The sequence below is a fragment of the Lutra lutra genome, chromosome 3, assembly GCF_902655055.1.
Source record: "Lutra lutra chromosome 3, mLutLut1.2, whole genome shotgun sequence".
Taxonomy (NCBI): domain Eukaryota; kingdom Metazoa; phylum Chordata; class Mammalia; order Carnivora; family Mustelidae; genus Lutra; species Lutra lutra.
Window position 1 is genome coordinate 41,313,789 of NC_062280.1, and position 13,530 is coordinate 41,327,318.

The window sequence follows — 13,530 nt, forward strand, 5'->3', positions numbered from 1 at the left end:
TCATCACCCTGTTCATGATAATGGGGGAAACTGGAAATAAATGCCCTAACTAGAGGGGGTTAATTAAATAACTTATGGTATGTCCATTCAGTGGAGCCATGTGTGGCCATTAAAATGATGAGTATGTATTATGTGTGTCTTTGTGTAAGAAGAGGTGTTTGCAATTTATAGTTGTATGAGAAAAGCAGTTAACTGAACTGTACGTATATTGGGATCTCATTTTTTTAGTAAAACTCCTTATCAGTGCATATACATCTAGTAAAAAAATTCTGCACCAGTATCTTGACAATGGGGATCTCTGAGTGGATATTTCACTTTGTTTTATTCTTTTGCTTACCTTCCCTTTCTAATTTTCCTATAATGAACATGGATTACTTGTGCAATTAAAAACTACAGAGAGGGGCACCTGGGTGGCTCAGTCGGTTAAGGATCTTGACTCTTGATCTCAGCTCAGGTCTTGATCTTGGGGGGTCGGAGTTTCAGCCCTGCTTCCGGCTCCATGCTGGGCATGGAACCTCCTTAAAAACAAAACAAAACAAAAACCATAGATAAATATATAAAGAAGTCCTCTGGTTTCTTTCATCTTCTCCGCCCTCATTGCTCTCTCCCTTTTGGTTTAGATGGTGTCGTGTTGGTGGATCCTGAGCTTGTGAAGGGAAAGAAAGGTGAGCCGGGTTTCTTGTCCTCCCAGGAGCAGGTCTGGTCGGGACTCTGGGGAAGAGGAGCCGGGAAGCAGCTGGTGCCCTCTCTCTTGCACATCCATCACCGCCAGGTGCTGTTACCCACACTCCCTCATTAAAATCTTCAGAACACTGTCCTGTTCACATTGGAGCTCATTGTCTCCATTTCTCAGATGAAAGTTAAGACCCAAGGGAGACACTTGTCCTGGGCAGCAGGGTAAGTAAATAGTGGCTGGAGCGTGGAAGGCAGGTCCGTGGCCTCCACCAACTGTGCATGTGCCTTGGCCAGCAGCAAAACTCAGGAGGGCCCATTGGTGGGTTTATCCCCAAAGGGGGAAATTGAGCCTGCTGGACGTTTCTTTTCTTTTCTTTTTTTAATGGTTACTCTGGTGGTTCTGAGGAAAAGTATCACAGTATCCTTGCAGATATCTGGCAGCTGTGATGTGTGGGGCAAGGAGTTTGGTACTAATAATAGTTGTAGAAACTAAATTAGGGCAGACCTGAGTTATCCTTACGATAATGTCGCTGACTCTGTTCCATTCTAACAATACCTTTTGAGTGGTTGCTACTGGCAATCACTAGGAATTTTTCCCACCTCTGGATGTGTCCATAGAGGTCCCACCCATGGATGTGGCAGCTCTGAAGGGTCATGGCAGAAATGGGGCTGAAAATCACCTCTTCTACTCTCTCCGACTTCCTCCTGGGCATCCTGCTTCTCTTGGGCACGTGGAGGAGCCTGGTCTGACCCCCGAAAGCCCATACCCTTGGTCAGAGAAGGGCAGCTGCTCTGAGGGAAAGCAGGGTACAGTGAGGGAGGCATAAAGCCAGGTCATCTCTAGGTACCTTCCTCTCACAAACATTGGTTGAGGGATAGGCAAGTGATCAGTGGCTCTTCTGAGCTTTTGGTGAAGACACAGACAAAATCTACAAGGGAGGACTTCCAAGGACTTCTGATATGCTTTCTGTTCAAGAAGAATGCACGTTGTGCGCTTTGATTTACCCCATTACAGACTGTTGTAAATAGTCCACACCCCAAACCTGTAGTTTCCTATAATTCTTGCGGTCCGCTGCAGTCATGGATTATGTCTGTTTAATCAAACTGAACTTTCAGAGGTGTTGACTTAGAGAATGCTTGATAAGTTTCTGAGCAAGATGAAAGAAATGTTTCTGGGATCTGGTGGCTTCTCTCCTCCTGGTCCATGAACCCCTGTCCTGAAGCTCTGGCCGACCCCTCTCTGGCACGGGTCTGTCTTGCTCCCTAGCACTCTTTTCCTCTGTATACCACCTTCACTCTCTGTTACAGCCTCCTGAATTCCCCAAGCTGGTGGGTAGAGAGATGGGGGTGGTAGGATGGAGGACACAGGGGAGTCTGTAGGCAAAATATGTGGTTCATGGAAGGTGCCTCCCCGTCCTCTGACTCACATATGCCTTTAGAGTAACCAGCACAGGTCCCAGTGAAGGTGCTGGATCTCCAGAAGTGTGCGGGCATCTGGGTGGCTGGGCGGTGTGGTTCTCAAAACCCTACCCTCCAGAGGCTCCAGGTGGGCAGGCGCTGGGGAGGGGCAGGCAGTGTCCAGGGTTGCCCTTTGCTCACCTGGCCAGGAGGGGGGCGCCATGCCGATGGGACAAGCCCACCTTCCTCTCGTCTCCCTTCCAGTGTATGTGTCTCTGACCTGCGCCTTCCGCTACGGCCAGGAGGACATTGATGTGATCGGCCTGAGCTTCCGCAGGGACCTGTACTTCTCTCAGGCCCAGGTGTTCCCACCCGTGGAGGCTACCCCTGCCCCCACAAAACTGCAGGAGAGCCTGATGAAGAAGTTGGGAGGCAACACATACCCCTTCCTGCTCAAGGTGGGTGACTCCTCTCCCCCTCCAGGTCCCTGCCCTGGTTCCTTCGCCCACAGCACCTTGCAGCATGACCAGGAGGGAAGGAGAGGGGATGGAGCAATGACTTCACATTTGTGGGCCTTCAAATTGCCTCCTTGGAGGAAATTCTAGATCGCACGGGCTGTGATTGTCTTTTTTTAAGCCCTTGAAAATAGCTTCTCAGCCTCTGAAGACACCAGTTCAACCTACAGTTTAAATATTTCCCTTCATCCGACCACCTAATTATATGGGTGGTTATTCCTTCACTTGCTTGGCTATAAAAAGAAAGAAGTGGCCCTCGGTTGGCCTGGAGGAGCTCGAAACACGAAAGAGCTCCCTGCCGGACGGACGGGAGAGCGTACTCAAGTCAGAAGTCGTCCTTCGCCTTGACTGCTGGGCCTTGGGTCCCTAGATAAATAGCCCCATCTCTCGCGGGGGGAGTCCTGGCGACCTGCAGTGCCTCTGAAAGGCTTGGGCTTGAACTCAGTCTCGGGAAAGCTGCCACTACCTCTTTTACTAGCATGTTCACGTGTCTTAAGTTTATACATTTCTCCAAAGTTCTACGGCTCAGTTTTCAAAGGGAAGGAAATTCTGACACACACGGCAACACGAATGAACCCCAACGACATTAGACTGAGTGACAGAAGCCAGACACACAAGGACACACAAGTGTCTGATGCCAATTACATGGGAAACCTGGAGCAGTGAGAGTCATAGACACGGAGCGTAGAGTAGTGTGTGGGGTTAGCATTGACCGGGGTTGGAGCTTTAGTGCATGAAGGTGAAAACCTCCTGGGAGTGGATGCTGGGAATATTGCAGGACAGCGTGGATGGACATCATACCACTAAACGGTGTGCTGAAAACCCAAGTCTCACGTTGTGCATACTCTACAACTTTTTTTTTTTTTTTAATTACTTGAAAAAACAGTTTTGTGGTCCTGCGTGTTCTCGCAATCTGGTACTGGGGAGTTTGAAGGGACATCACTTTGGAGAGCTAACATGCCAACACATCTCAAAAACCTTAAAAATGTGATTTTGACCTATGGTTCCCTTCCTAGCAGCATAGCCTGTGAACTTAATTGGCACAAAATTGTGCCGAGGTGGATGAAGAAGGTTTATGGCACCCTTGTTTATCATGGCAGAAAAGCAAAGTTCCAGTGACTGAAGCATCAGCCGACCAAGGGGGCTGGCCAAACTCAATGTGGTGTTACCAAAGCCCGGAAGAGTGGTGCAACTCAAGGCACAGCGAAGCAGTCATAATGCACTCCGAGGAGGGTGAGGGCGGGGATGGTAGCAAAGGAGATGACAGGACACGTGCCTCACTGGGTCTCACCTCTGTAACACACACACGTGTACGTGCATATTCGTGTGTGAGGGATCCCCCGGGACACTTGGAAGTTCGCGTTCATGATCTCATTCCGGGTCTTGGCAATATGGGTGAAGATTGCTTTTTGTGGGTTTTTGTTGTTGTTGTTTTGTTTGCTCCTCCTTCCTTACATGTGGAGTGACCACCTCTGAATGAACTGGTTTGTTTCCTCCCGCAGTTTCCTGATTACTTGCCCTGCTCGGTGATGCTGCAGCCCGCTCCGCAAGACGTAGGGAAGGTTAGTTGCAAAAGAAAGGCCGTGGATTTGTCCATTCCTTCAAATTACTTTTTTAAAAAATCGCCTTTTGTTCTGGACAATTTCAAACATGCACAAAAGCAGAGAGACATTGCAATGAATCTTATCTTTAGCAGCCTTTAGCCAGGACGGAGCCTGTGGACGGAACACTAATCAGTCCCGCCCCTCGTGGGTCCCACAGGTTGCGGGGGAGAATCCGGCAAAAACGACATAACAGGTGTCTACGGGGTCCATTCAAGGACAGTAGGCACTCTGGAGAACAAGAGGCTAGTGAGAGGCAAAGGGGTACCTTGGGGGGTAGTTAGTTGTTCAGGATGTGTAAAGAAGACCTCCCCAGGAAGGTAAAGGAGAAGGCACGCTATTCCAGGGGAGAGCCTTCCAGAGAGAGAGGCATGTTGCCTGGTGTGCTGGGGTGGAGGAGCAGGGCGAAATGGAGAGAGTAGGTCAGAGGCGTGGGGAGGTGTGGACCCTGGGGCCATTTCTCAGTGAGCAGGGAGCCACTGGTGGGCCCTGAGCAGTAGGTGCTGACTTGGGCTTCCCAAGGGCACTCTGGCCACTGTGCAGAGAGGGTTTGGGTGGGCCAAGCACAAGCTCCCATGGGGGGAGAAAAGGAAAGGGGCTGAGTGTGTGCCAGGAGGAGTCACCCAGGCACCCCTCGTGCTGGTGTATTTTTAAACTAGATCTCAGAATTGTCACGATTCCACAGCTGTAGAACCAATGAGGCTGTGGCTCATATGCCACTGTCAACACAACCGACTTCATGTCCTTCAGCCGACTGTACTTCTTCCCTCGGGGTGGCTGGTGAGCGCGGTGCCGCCCCCGGGCCCGCCGTGCGCTCGGTGACGTGCAGAGATGAGCTGACTGGGGAGGAGCCCCACGGGGCAGAGGCATTTGTTCTGCCCACACAACATATTGCTATTGAGTCAGTTTAAAAATCAGAAGACTTTGCCCCCAATTCTATTTCCAGCTTCTTTGCAAAAGTTGGAAGAGCCGCCAGCACCCGGCTGGGTTCCAGCCGGGCCACACCTGGGTGTGGCCAACCGGCCCCCAAGGGTTGGATCCCCTGCCAGCCCCATGAGCACCCGTGTCTACGGTGTGACCTCAGTGCCATGCATGTGGGGTCACACAAAGAGGGACAACTAAATGGGCGGGGAGGGCTGGACACCATACATGATCTCCCTGGGAGCTCGGGGCCACAGCCCACTCCCAGTCCTGACATTGTTCTTTCCTTCTGTTCTTTCTGCACGTGGCAAATCTAGCCATCATGGGGTAGCCCTCCAAAGGACATGACTAAGACAAAAAGACGGAGTGCCGTTATAACTTTCTGGTGGGACGTGTGACCCCATCCCAGCTGCCGGGAAGGGAGGCATGGACTGAAGCCTTGTCTCTTCTCTTGCCCTCTGCAGTGCTGTGGTGTCGATTTTGAGGTCAAAGCATTCGCCAGAGACAGCGCAGAGGACGAAGAGGACAAAGTACCCAAGAAGTAAGAGTGTAGCTGTGGGTCAAGGGGCAGCACCCAGGGTGGGGGTCAAGGAGCTGGGGTAGGAAGCAGCCCCTCCCTTCAGCTCCCCCGACAGAGCTGCATGGCCAGGGAGATGGGGGTTGCCCGGCCCAAGCAGTCAGGGTGTCTACACATGGGGCAGAGTCAGCAGCTCATCATTTGGGGAAAAAAAGGAAAATGGCAGAGGGGTTGGCAACCTCAAGGTTCACAGAAGCCTCTAGCAGCCCCTGGATTCCCTCTCTCTTCAGTTTTCTTCTTCTCGGTCATTCTTCCACGGTGATGAATATACACCACATGAAGTTTGCCGTTGGAACCATTTCTGAGTGTGCGCTTTGGAGGCCTTAAGTACTTCCCCTGTGTCGTGGGACCATGCTTACAACCCTGTGTGCTGTCTGCCACCCCAAACTGTCCCCACCCAGAACATTTCATCACTCCAGACAGAGGCTCTCTGCCCATCAGGCAGTGACCCCACCCCAGCCCCCCGACCTTGTGGACCCCAGCGTTCACCTTCCCTCTTGAACCTGAACGAGGTTTTCTCTGGTGCCCTCAACACTCTTCCTCACACTCAACACACGCACTGTGGAGCCTTGTTCTAATAAATAGCAATTGTATAACAAGTCACGTTTGTGGGGAGTGTGGAAGCATGTCATGCATGTGAGGCGTATAGAGCACCCCCCCACTGTCACCCCCTGGCTGTGCCCTGGAGACTGAGGGTGACAGTGACCTCAGGCCCACACCATCATCCCATGGGAGCGTTCCTGAAGCTTCACAGTGTGAGGCCGGGGACAGAGGCCTGGACGCCCTCTGAGGAGACCCGGCAGAAGCCCAGAACTGTCTGCGTTTGTCATCCACAGGAGCTCCGTGCGTTTACTGATCCGGAAGGTACAGCATGCGCCCGCAAAGATGGGTCCCCAGCCCCAAGCTGAGTCCTCCTGGCAGTTCTTCATGTCAGACAAGCCCTTGCACCTGGCTGTCTCCCTCAACAAAGAGGTGAGCTGCGGCCAGCACTGGGCCCCGCCTGGGAGCAGGCCTCGGGTGTGTTAGCAAGCTGTCTTGTGTCTAGGCATGGTTAAAGCCCCGTTTGTGAACAAGTGTGCAAGGGTGTGCCCAAGATCCTGGATCTTGAGGAAGTCACTGCTGAGGAGAGCCCTGTCCCTGAGCTCCCCACTGACTCCCCTTCCCAGCACTCATTCTGCCCCAAGTGGCCTTGTGACTCCACGTGGGACCCCCCACGGCCACCGCTGCTATGACCCTCAGGACTGGGCGTTCCAGGCTGGAGCACCCTTGCTCCACTCCACCCTGGTCACTCCTCAGTGCGCCCCAGACGAGGCAAACCGTGTTCTGTGTTCTTTTTTTTTTTTTTTTTTGAAGATTTTTTATTTATTTATTTGACAGAGAGAAATCACAAGTAGGCAGAGAGGCAGGCAGAGAGAGAGGAGGAAGCAGGCTCCCTGCTGAGCAGAAAGCCCGATGTGGGGCTCGAACCCAGGACCTGGGATCATGACCTGAGCCGAAGGCAGCGGCTTAACCCACTGAGCCACCCAGGCGCCCCCCGTGTTCCGTGTTCTAAAGGAACCCTGTTGCTATCCCTTTATCTTGAAAGTGTGGGAATTCAGCCACTTTGATTCTGGTTAAAGGATGGAGATAAACCTAGAAAACCATGAGATTCACGATACCATGATGCTCTGTTCCTCTTTTCTGATTGAACTGCTAACTGTTTCAGACCTATTTCCATGGGGAGCCCATTTCGGTGACGATTACCGTGACCAATAACACGGAGAAGACAGTGAAGAAGATTAAAGCATTAGGTAGGAACTTCTCAAAATGGGAAGGCAGAGTCTTCTAGAATCTCTGCATCTGGTCCTATTTCCCCAGGGTCTCTCCTATGGGCAGATAAGTACCCCCTCCTGGGTCTTTGAAACTGCCTGTTTACCTCTATTGTCATGGACAGGAGGAAAGACCCTCAGGGGTCACCCCATGCCACCTTGTGTCCCACTTAGAGCTGTCTTTTGTCCTGAAACAACATCCCTGACAGACAATCCTTGATCACTCCCTGGAGGAGCCCCTTGCCAGATGGGAGGTGGGGTGCATGGAAGGAGTTTTCTTTCTCAGATCAGAATTAAATCTTGTGGACAGAGGCAGCACAGTACAGTGGGGAAAGCACTGGACTGATAACAGTGGGCCTAATTTGTGGGCTCACGCCATGTGCGTCCTCTCTGAATTCCAGTTAACATCCACGGCACTGTTCCTGGTCTACCTTCCTGCATTGCGTGAGGCTCCAGGGACTGGAGCCTGGAAGTGCTTTTGTAAACGGTGAAGCCCTACTACAGCATGAGGGCCAAGCTTTGCCTGATACTACACACGAGGCACAACCTGGCTACTGTCCTACCCCTTTCTTCAGCTCAGGGGGCATCGAAGTACAGGGGATAGTTGGATATCATGGTCTTCCAGGGGCTACATAAAAAAGACACGACAGAATGACCAGGGAGGGTGACCTCTCAGTTCACCACTAACTCAAACAACACTCAGTGACTAAGACAAAGCCAGACTCATAGTGTGTGTAGGGTGACCAACAGTCCTGGCTTGATCAGGATTTTCTTTGTCTTTTCATTTTTTTAAAGTTTTCTTTCTCTTTTTTTTTTTTTAAAGATTTTATTTATTTATTTGACAGACAGAGATCACAAGTAGGCAGAGAGGCAGGCAGAGAGAGGAGGAAGCAGGCTCCCCGCTGAGCAGAGAATCCAATGTGGGGCTTGAACCCAGAACCCTGGGATCATGACCCGAGCCAAAGGCAGACGCTTTAACCCACTGAGCCACCCAGGCGCCCCTTAAGTTTTATTTCTTTACATAATCTCTACCCTGATGTGGGGCTTGAACTCATGACCCTGAGATCAAGAATTGCATGCTCTTCTGCCTGAGCAGCTGCGTACCCCTTGACCAGGATTTCCAGTGTTAGAATGGGCTACCTCCAGTCAGATCAAGATGGTTGGTCACTTGGGTCACACACCACTTTCCTCTTTCCTTGTGTATGTGCATCATAGATAAGATTCAGGAGTTTGGGTGCATGCGTACTAAAGAATTACTATAGCGCTTTCTTCATGCTCATATGAGTGTGTATGGCTTTGTCTTATGTTGGTCGAGTTCATCTGCATTCCGTCTTCGTAGGACCTGGTATTATTTAGCATGTTGTATGTAGTGTCTAATACAGTATTCCAGAAGTAGTAAGGTTGAGAAAGTATCATTGGATACTTTGGTTTTAAATTATTTCTCAAAACTTTATGAGTTCTTACATCAAAGTCATTCATTTTTTGAGAGAATTGTTGAAATTTCCAAAGCAAAATGTTAGTAGCTTTCTATAGGCTGGGCATTGTGCCGAGTGTGTCACACAAATTGTTTCTTCTACTCCTCAGACTTGATTTGAATAGAGATTAAAAATTTATTTTTTTTGATCATCACAACAACCATGTAAGTTAGATGCAAGTGTCACCCCCATCTTGCTGCTGAGGAAAGTGAGGCATAGAGGAGTTAAGTGACACCCCACGGCTGACAGCCAAGCTGGGATTTGAGCCCAAGGAGTCTGGCCCCAGAGCCCACCTTTCCACCCACATACACAAGTCAGGTCTATGTTGCCGGTAGATGGTTTCAAGCTTGGACAACTGGAAGAAGGTTCTCATTACAAAAGATAGTGTTGGAAGGGGTGTGGGCTCAGCGGGGAGGAGTCTTCTAGAAGGTGCTGTTTTAGGGAGGCTGGCTCATGGGGCCGAGCTGCCACAGAGCAGATTATTGGCAAACAGGAGTGGCCTGGGGACAGAACTCAGAAATCCCAGCCGTAAAGCCTAGCCTGAGAAGTACACTCCAACAATTGACCGCGTCCCCAGCAGGCGCCGTGCACGTGCATGGAGGGCCCCACATTGAATCACCCACCCCTGTTCTCCCTTTTCAGTGGAGCAAGTGGCCAATGTGGTTCTCTACTCAAGCGATTATTACACCAAGCCGGTGGCCCAGGAGGAAACACAGTGAGTAGCTTCTCAGGTTTCTATTTCCGGGGCAGCTTAGGCTTCCTTGTCAAGTTCCCCTTTTGCTCACCCTGAAAGGGAAGTAGGATGCTTCCCTTCCTTCCCCTTTTCTCACTTCAAGGGCTGCGAAGAAAGTTAGCAAGTCAATTCTGTTCTCAATCGCAAGAGTTCCCAGGGATCTCCCTCACAAGAAATAATGGAAAGGAGAGAAATAAAGATTGAAATGTCACAGTGGGAACAGCTGGAACTTTCTCTTGCTCCTTGGAATAAGTCCAGAGGAATCTGATACGATTTCTGGCCCCGGAGCAGACAATCCAATCGTCTGTCAGCCCAGGCAAGGGTTCTCTGTCTTTTGATTTGAAAATGTGGTACCAGTGACAGCCGGGTTCCAGTGATATGTCACTTCTGAGCCCGGTGTCATGAGCTGTTTCTCTCCCTTCATTAAAATCGAAAGCTGAGGAATAGAGAGAGACCTGCCCAGTCCTGCTCCCTGCTCTTCATTCACACATAGGTTACTGGGGGTGACGCCTCCCCAAGAGGGTCACTCGGGCAGGTCTTTCCCTCTTTGTGTCACTGATGTGTCTGATGATTTTTTTGTACGCAAAAAATATCACCAGAGCTACAAGCAGGGGGCCTGTGAGCAAAGACAACCTGATTCAGCCAGAGAACATGACGTAAACTTTAAAAGACAATTTTAGAATAAACTATTACTCAAAGCAGATCTGGACCCGAGTTTAAATATAGGTCCAGAAGGGAGGGAGGCAGGAAAGAGCTGGAGCTCCTTGGCCGCTCCCTTGGTGCTGCTGGTGGGGGGCTATCTGAGCAGAGAACTCAGTCAGGGACCATTTTCTCCTTTCGTCATGGGGCATATGCCATTATCTGGACTTCTTTTCAGCAATTCAGTGCATTTTGGACCGAAGGATCCCCAGGACACTGGCGACCAAGAGTGGGAGTCAGGGAGCCTGAAAGCTGAGCTGGATTGTGCTTGCGGGTCTCAGACCAGAATCTAGTCTGGAGGCTGTAGAGCTCAAGGCATTGTCCCTGAACCCCGGGGCTCCCAGGACCCTGGGGCTGACTCCTGGGCAGTGTTTTTAGGGCCACCCCCTGCCTTCTCAGGCAGCTAGCTGGCTGGCCGGGCCCGCGGCCGTGTGGACAGCTCTGGGTGCAGGTGTGGTGCGAGCCTGCCGGTGACCGGCAGGGCCAACCTCTGCGGCCTCCAGGAGTGAGGGATGCTCCAGACCTGGCAAAACCTTGCTGCTGTGTCCCTAGCTCCATTCCTGACTTGCAGACCCACAGTTTGGCACAGGTTCCCTGTGTCTGTCTAGGGCTGAGACACACACCACCTGACCAGTGACCCAGTGACAGGGAAGAACCAGGAGAGAGACAGAGCACTGTGTGCTTTGAACAAAACCAGTCCGGTCTGCATGGTTCACGGAGGGCCCCACTGCACCCTCCTCAAACAGCCGGATCCTCCTGACAAGCAACAGCTCTCGGTGACAGGCCATTTCCAGCTGTGGCTTCTTGCTGGCACTGGCCGGACAGCTGCAGCCCACTGCGTGGTGGCAGGAGGAAACTGCTGTGATCCCCGACCCTTGTGTTAGTCAGTCTCATTTAACCCACAGAATACTCTAGAAACTCAGTGACTCAGAGGAGGATAAGGGACTTGTTGCCAGACCGTTTTGAGATGTCACTAGTATTTCTCATAAGGCAAGGGCACTGATAACCTGAACTATCTTCCCCGTGAGTTAGAGGGAACTTGGATCCTGGAACATGCTTGATGGCTGATAGTGTCTCATGGGACTGATGGTGGCTTTATAGCCCTAAGAACTGTTAGCCAAATATCCACTCTGCATTTCTTCCCACAGAGAAAAAGTGCTACCAAACAGCACTCTGACCACGACACTGACGCTGGTGCCCTTGCTGGCCAACAACCGGGAAAGACGGGGCATTGCCCTGGATGGGAAGATCAAGCATGAGGACACGAACCTTGCCTCCAGCACCATGTGAGTCCTCATAGCTCAGGAGACGAGCCCCCAAGACTCAGTGCACAGGTGGTGCTGGTCTGCCCGCTTCTCGTCTCACCCCCGGGCTCACGGGCTCACAAGGAGCCTGATCTGATGGCTGTCACTCCAGGTGCAGAGTGAAGACTCCGTGGCCCAGGCGGGCCCACACTCCCTCCCCTGGTGTGACATGGTGGTTAGGGGAGTGAGCTCTGGAGGCGGCCTCATGCCAAATCCCAGCTCTACTGCTCACAGTCTGGGCTACCTTGGACAAATGACTCGAGCTGTCTAAGAACCTCAGTTTTCCTGTCTGTACAGTGGGGGTGCTGCCTTTTCTCATGGGGAGGTTTACAAGGATTACGGGAGACAATCCATGTAAAGTGTGGGGCTGAGTACACAGTGAGTGCTCCAGAAATGTCAGCCATTACCTTCTAAAAATAGCATTAGCTAGTGTAGTACCCTAAACACAGAAACTGAGTGATGCAGGGGCACTTGGCTGGCCCAGTCAGTAGCTTGCGTGATTCTTGATGTTGGGGTCATGGGTTCAAGCCCTGCATTGGGCATAGAGCCTACTTAGAAAATTATAATAAAAAAAAATAAACTGAGTAATACACGCGGCCTCATGCATGATGGAAATGTCATTTATTCATTTCCACCAGGAAAGGTAAAGAACGGGAGGTCCTGATAGCTGCAGATGTCAATTAAATTTCAATGAAGCTAAACACTGCTCTGCTGACCCCAACTCAAAGAACCAGCAGATCTAGCACAAACAGGAGGGAGGCTTCAAGGTCAACTATCCACTGCCACTTCCAGGCAGCCTTCAAGGCTTCCATTCGTGGGACCCTGAGTGTTTGGGGGAGGGCTCGAGGCCCACTCCCTGCCATCCCCCATGTGATGCACTGGGGCTCCCTCTGTGGCCCCACTAGGCCACCTGCAAGGGGATGCCTTTTGGAAGAGGCTCTCCTGCTTGACCTCCATGACCCCGTGGCTCAGGAGCAGCTGTTCTCCAAGACAAGAGTGGGGTCAGCAAACATTTGGCAGGAAGTGGAGTCAATGGATTTTCTGAGAATAATTTGCCAAGTTGGGATGTTTGATTCTAAGGCACTTTGGTGAAGGTCTGGGAGGGTGACCGGCAGGCGCACTGACACTAGATCAGTTTATTCCAGGGGTGGCCATCAAGACCCCAACAGTGGAACGCCACGTTTGTAAAAATGCTGTGTGGTTTGTGGACGGTTTCACAACCATGTAAGTCCTGCATACCTTTGTGAGAAAGGTGAATTTATAGTCATTTTATGGATGAGGAAATTGAAGTTCAGCCAGAAGGAAAGGCTTGACTAAGGTCACCTGGTCGGTTAATGACAAAGCAAAGGCCACTTCTAACCCTGAGTCCCTCCTTTGGCCCCAGCTTCAGGGCTGCCTTTCAGGGGCCTGGAAAGTGACAACCACAGCAGAACCTCTGTGTGTGTTTGTGTGTGTGTGTGTGAGAGAGAGAGAGAGAGAGAGATTGAGAGAGAGAGCGAGTGGGGGTTACGGAGAGACTCTTCCATTCAAGGAAGATGGTGGAGGGGAGGCTTACAGTGTATTCTCAGGCATGAGATGAAGCACATTCTCTCCCCCCAGCTCTTTGCCTCCATTCAGTACAAGTCAGACAGTCAGGCCTAGCAATGGGGTGGGGTCTCAGGCTTGTATCCTCTTTTTATCCCCATTGATGTCCACCTCTCTCAACTGACCATGTCCCATGATTCCAGATAAAGGCATTTGCCTTCCCCAAGGAGCTCCAGGCACTAAGGAGCTGATGGAGTCTTTGGAGGGCATCGTGGCCCTGGGAGCAATGTCCAAGGTGCC

The 13,530-nt window shown here is 51.2% G+C and overlaps 1 protein-coding gene across 5 annotated transcripts in view; it reads left to right on the plus strand.

Annotated features, from left to right (window-relative positions):
* Positions 1-13,530, plus strand: part of SAG (S-antigen visual arrestin) — a 36,647-nt gene that overhangs the window by 15,550 nt on the left and 7,567 nt on the right. For 4 of the 5 annotated variants that reach the window (XM_047721396.1, XM_047721398.1, XM_047721399.1 and 1 more), the window contains 8 exons: positions 621-665; positions 2,338-2,531; positions 4,091-4,150; positions 5,575-5,651; positions 6,524-6,659; positions 7,393-7,477; positions 9,613-9,685; positions 11,551-11,688. In XM_047721396.1, coding sequence (XP_047577352.1) covers positions 621-665; positions 2,338-2,531; positions 4,091-4,150; positions 5,575-5,651; positions 6,524-6,659; positions 7,393-7,477; positions 9,613-9,685; positions 11,551-11,688 — 808 coding nt within the window. Of the gene's footprint in view, positions 1-620; positions 666-1,052; positions 1,925-2,337; positions 2,532-4,090; positions 4,151-5,574; positions 5,652-6,523; positions 6,660-7,392; positions 7,478-9,612; positions 9,686-11,550; positions 11,689-13,530 lie in introns of those variants that run through there. The other variant, XM_047721400.1, reaches the window with a different exon arrangement.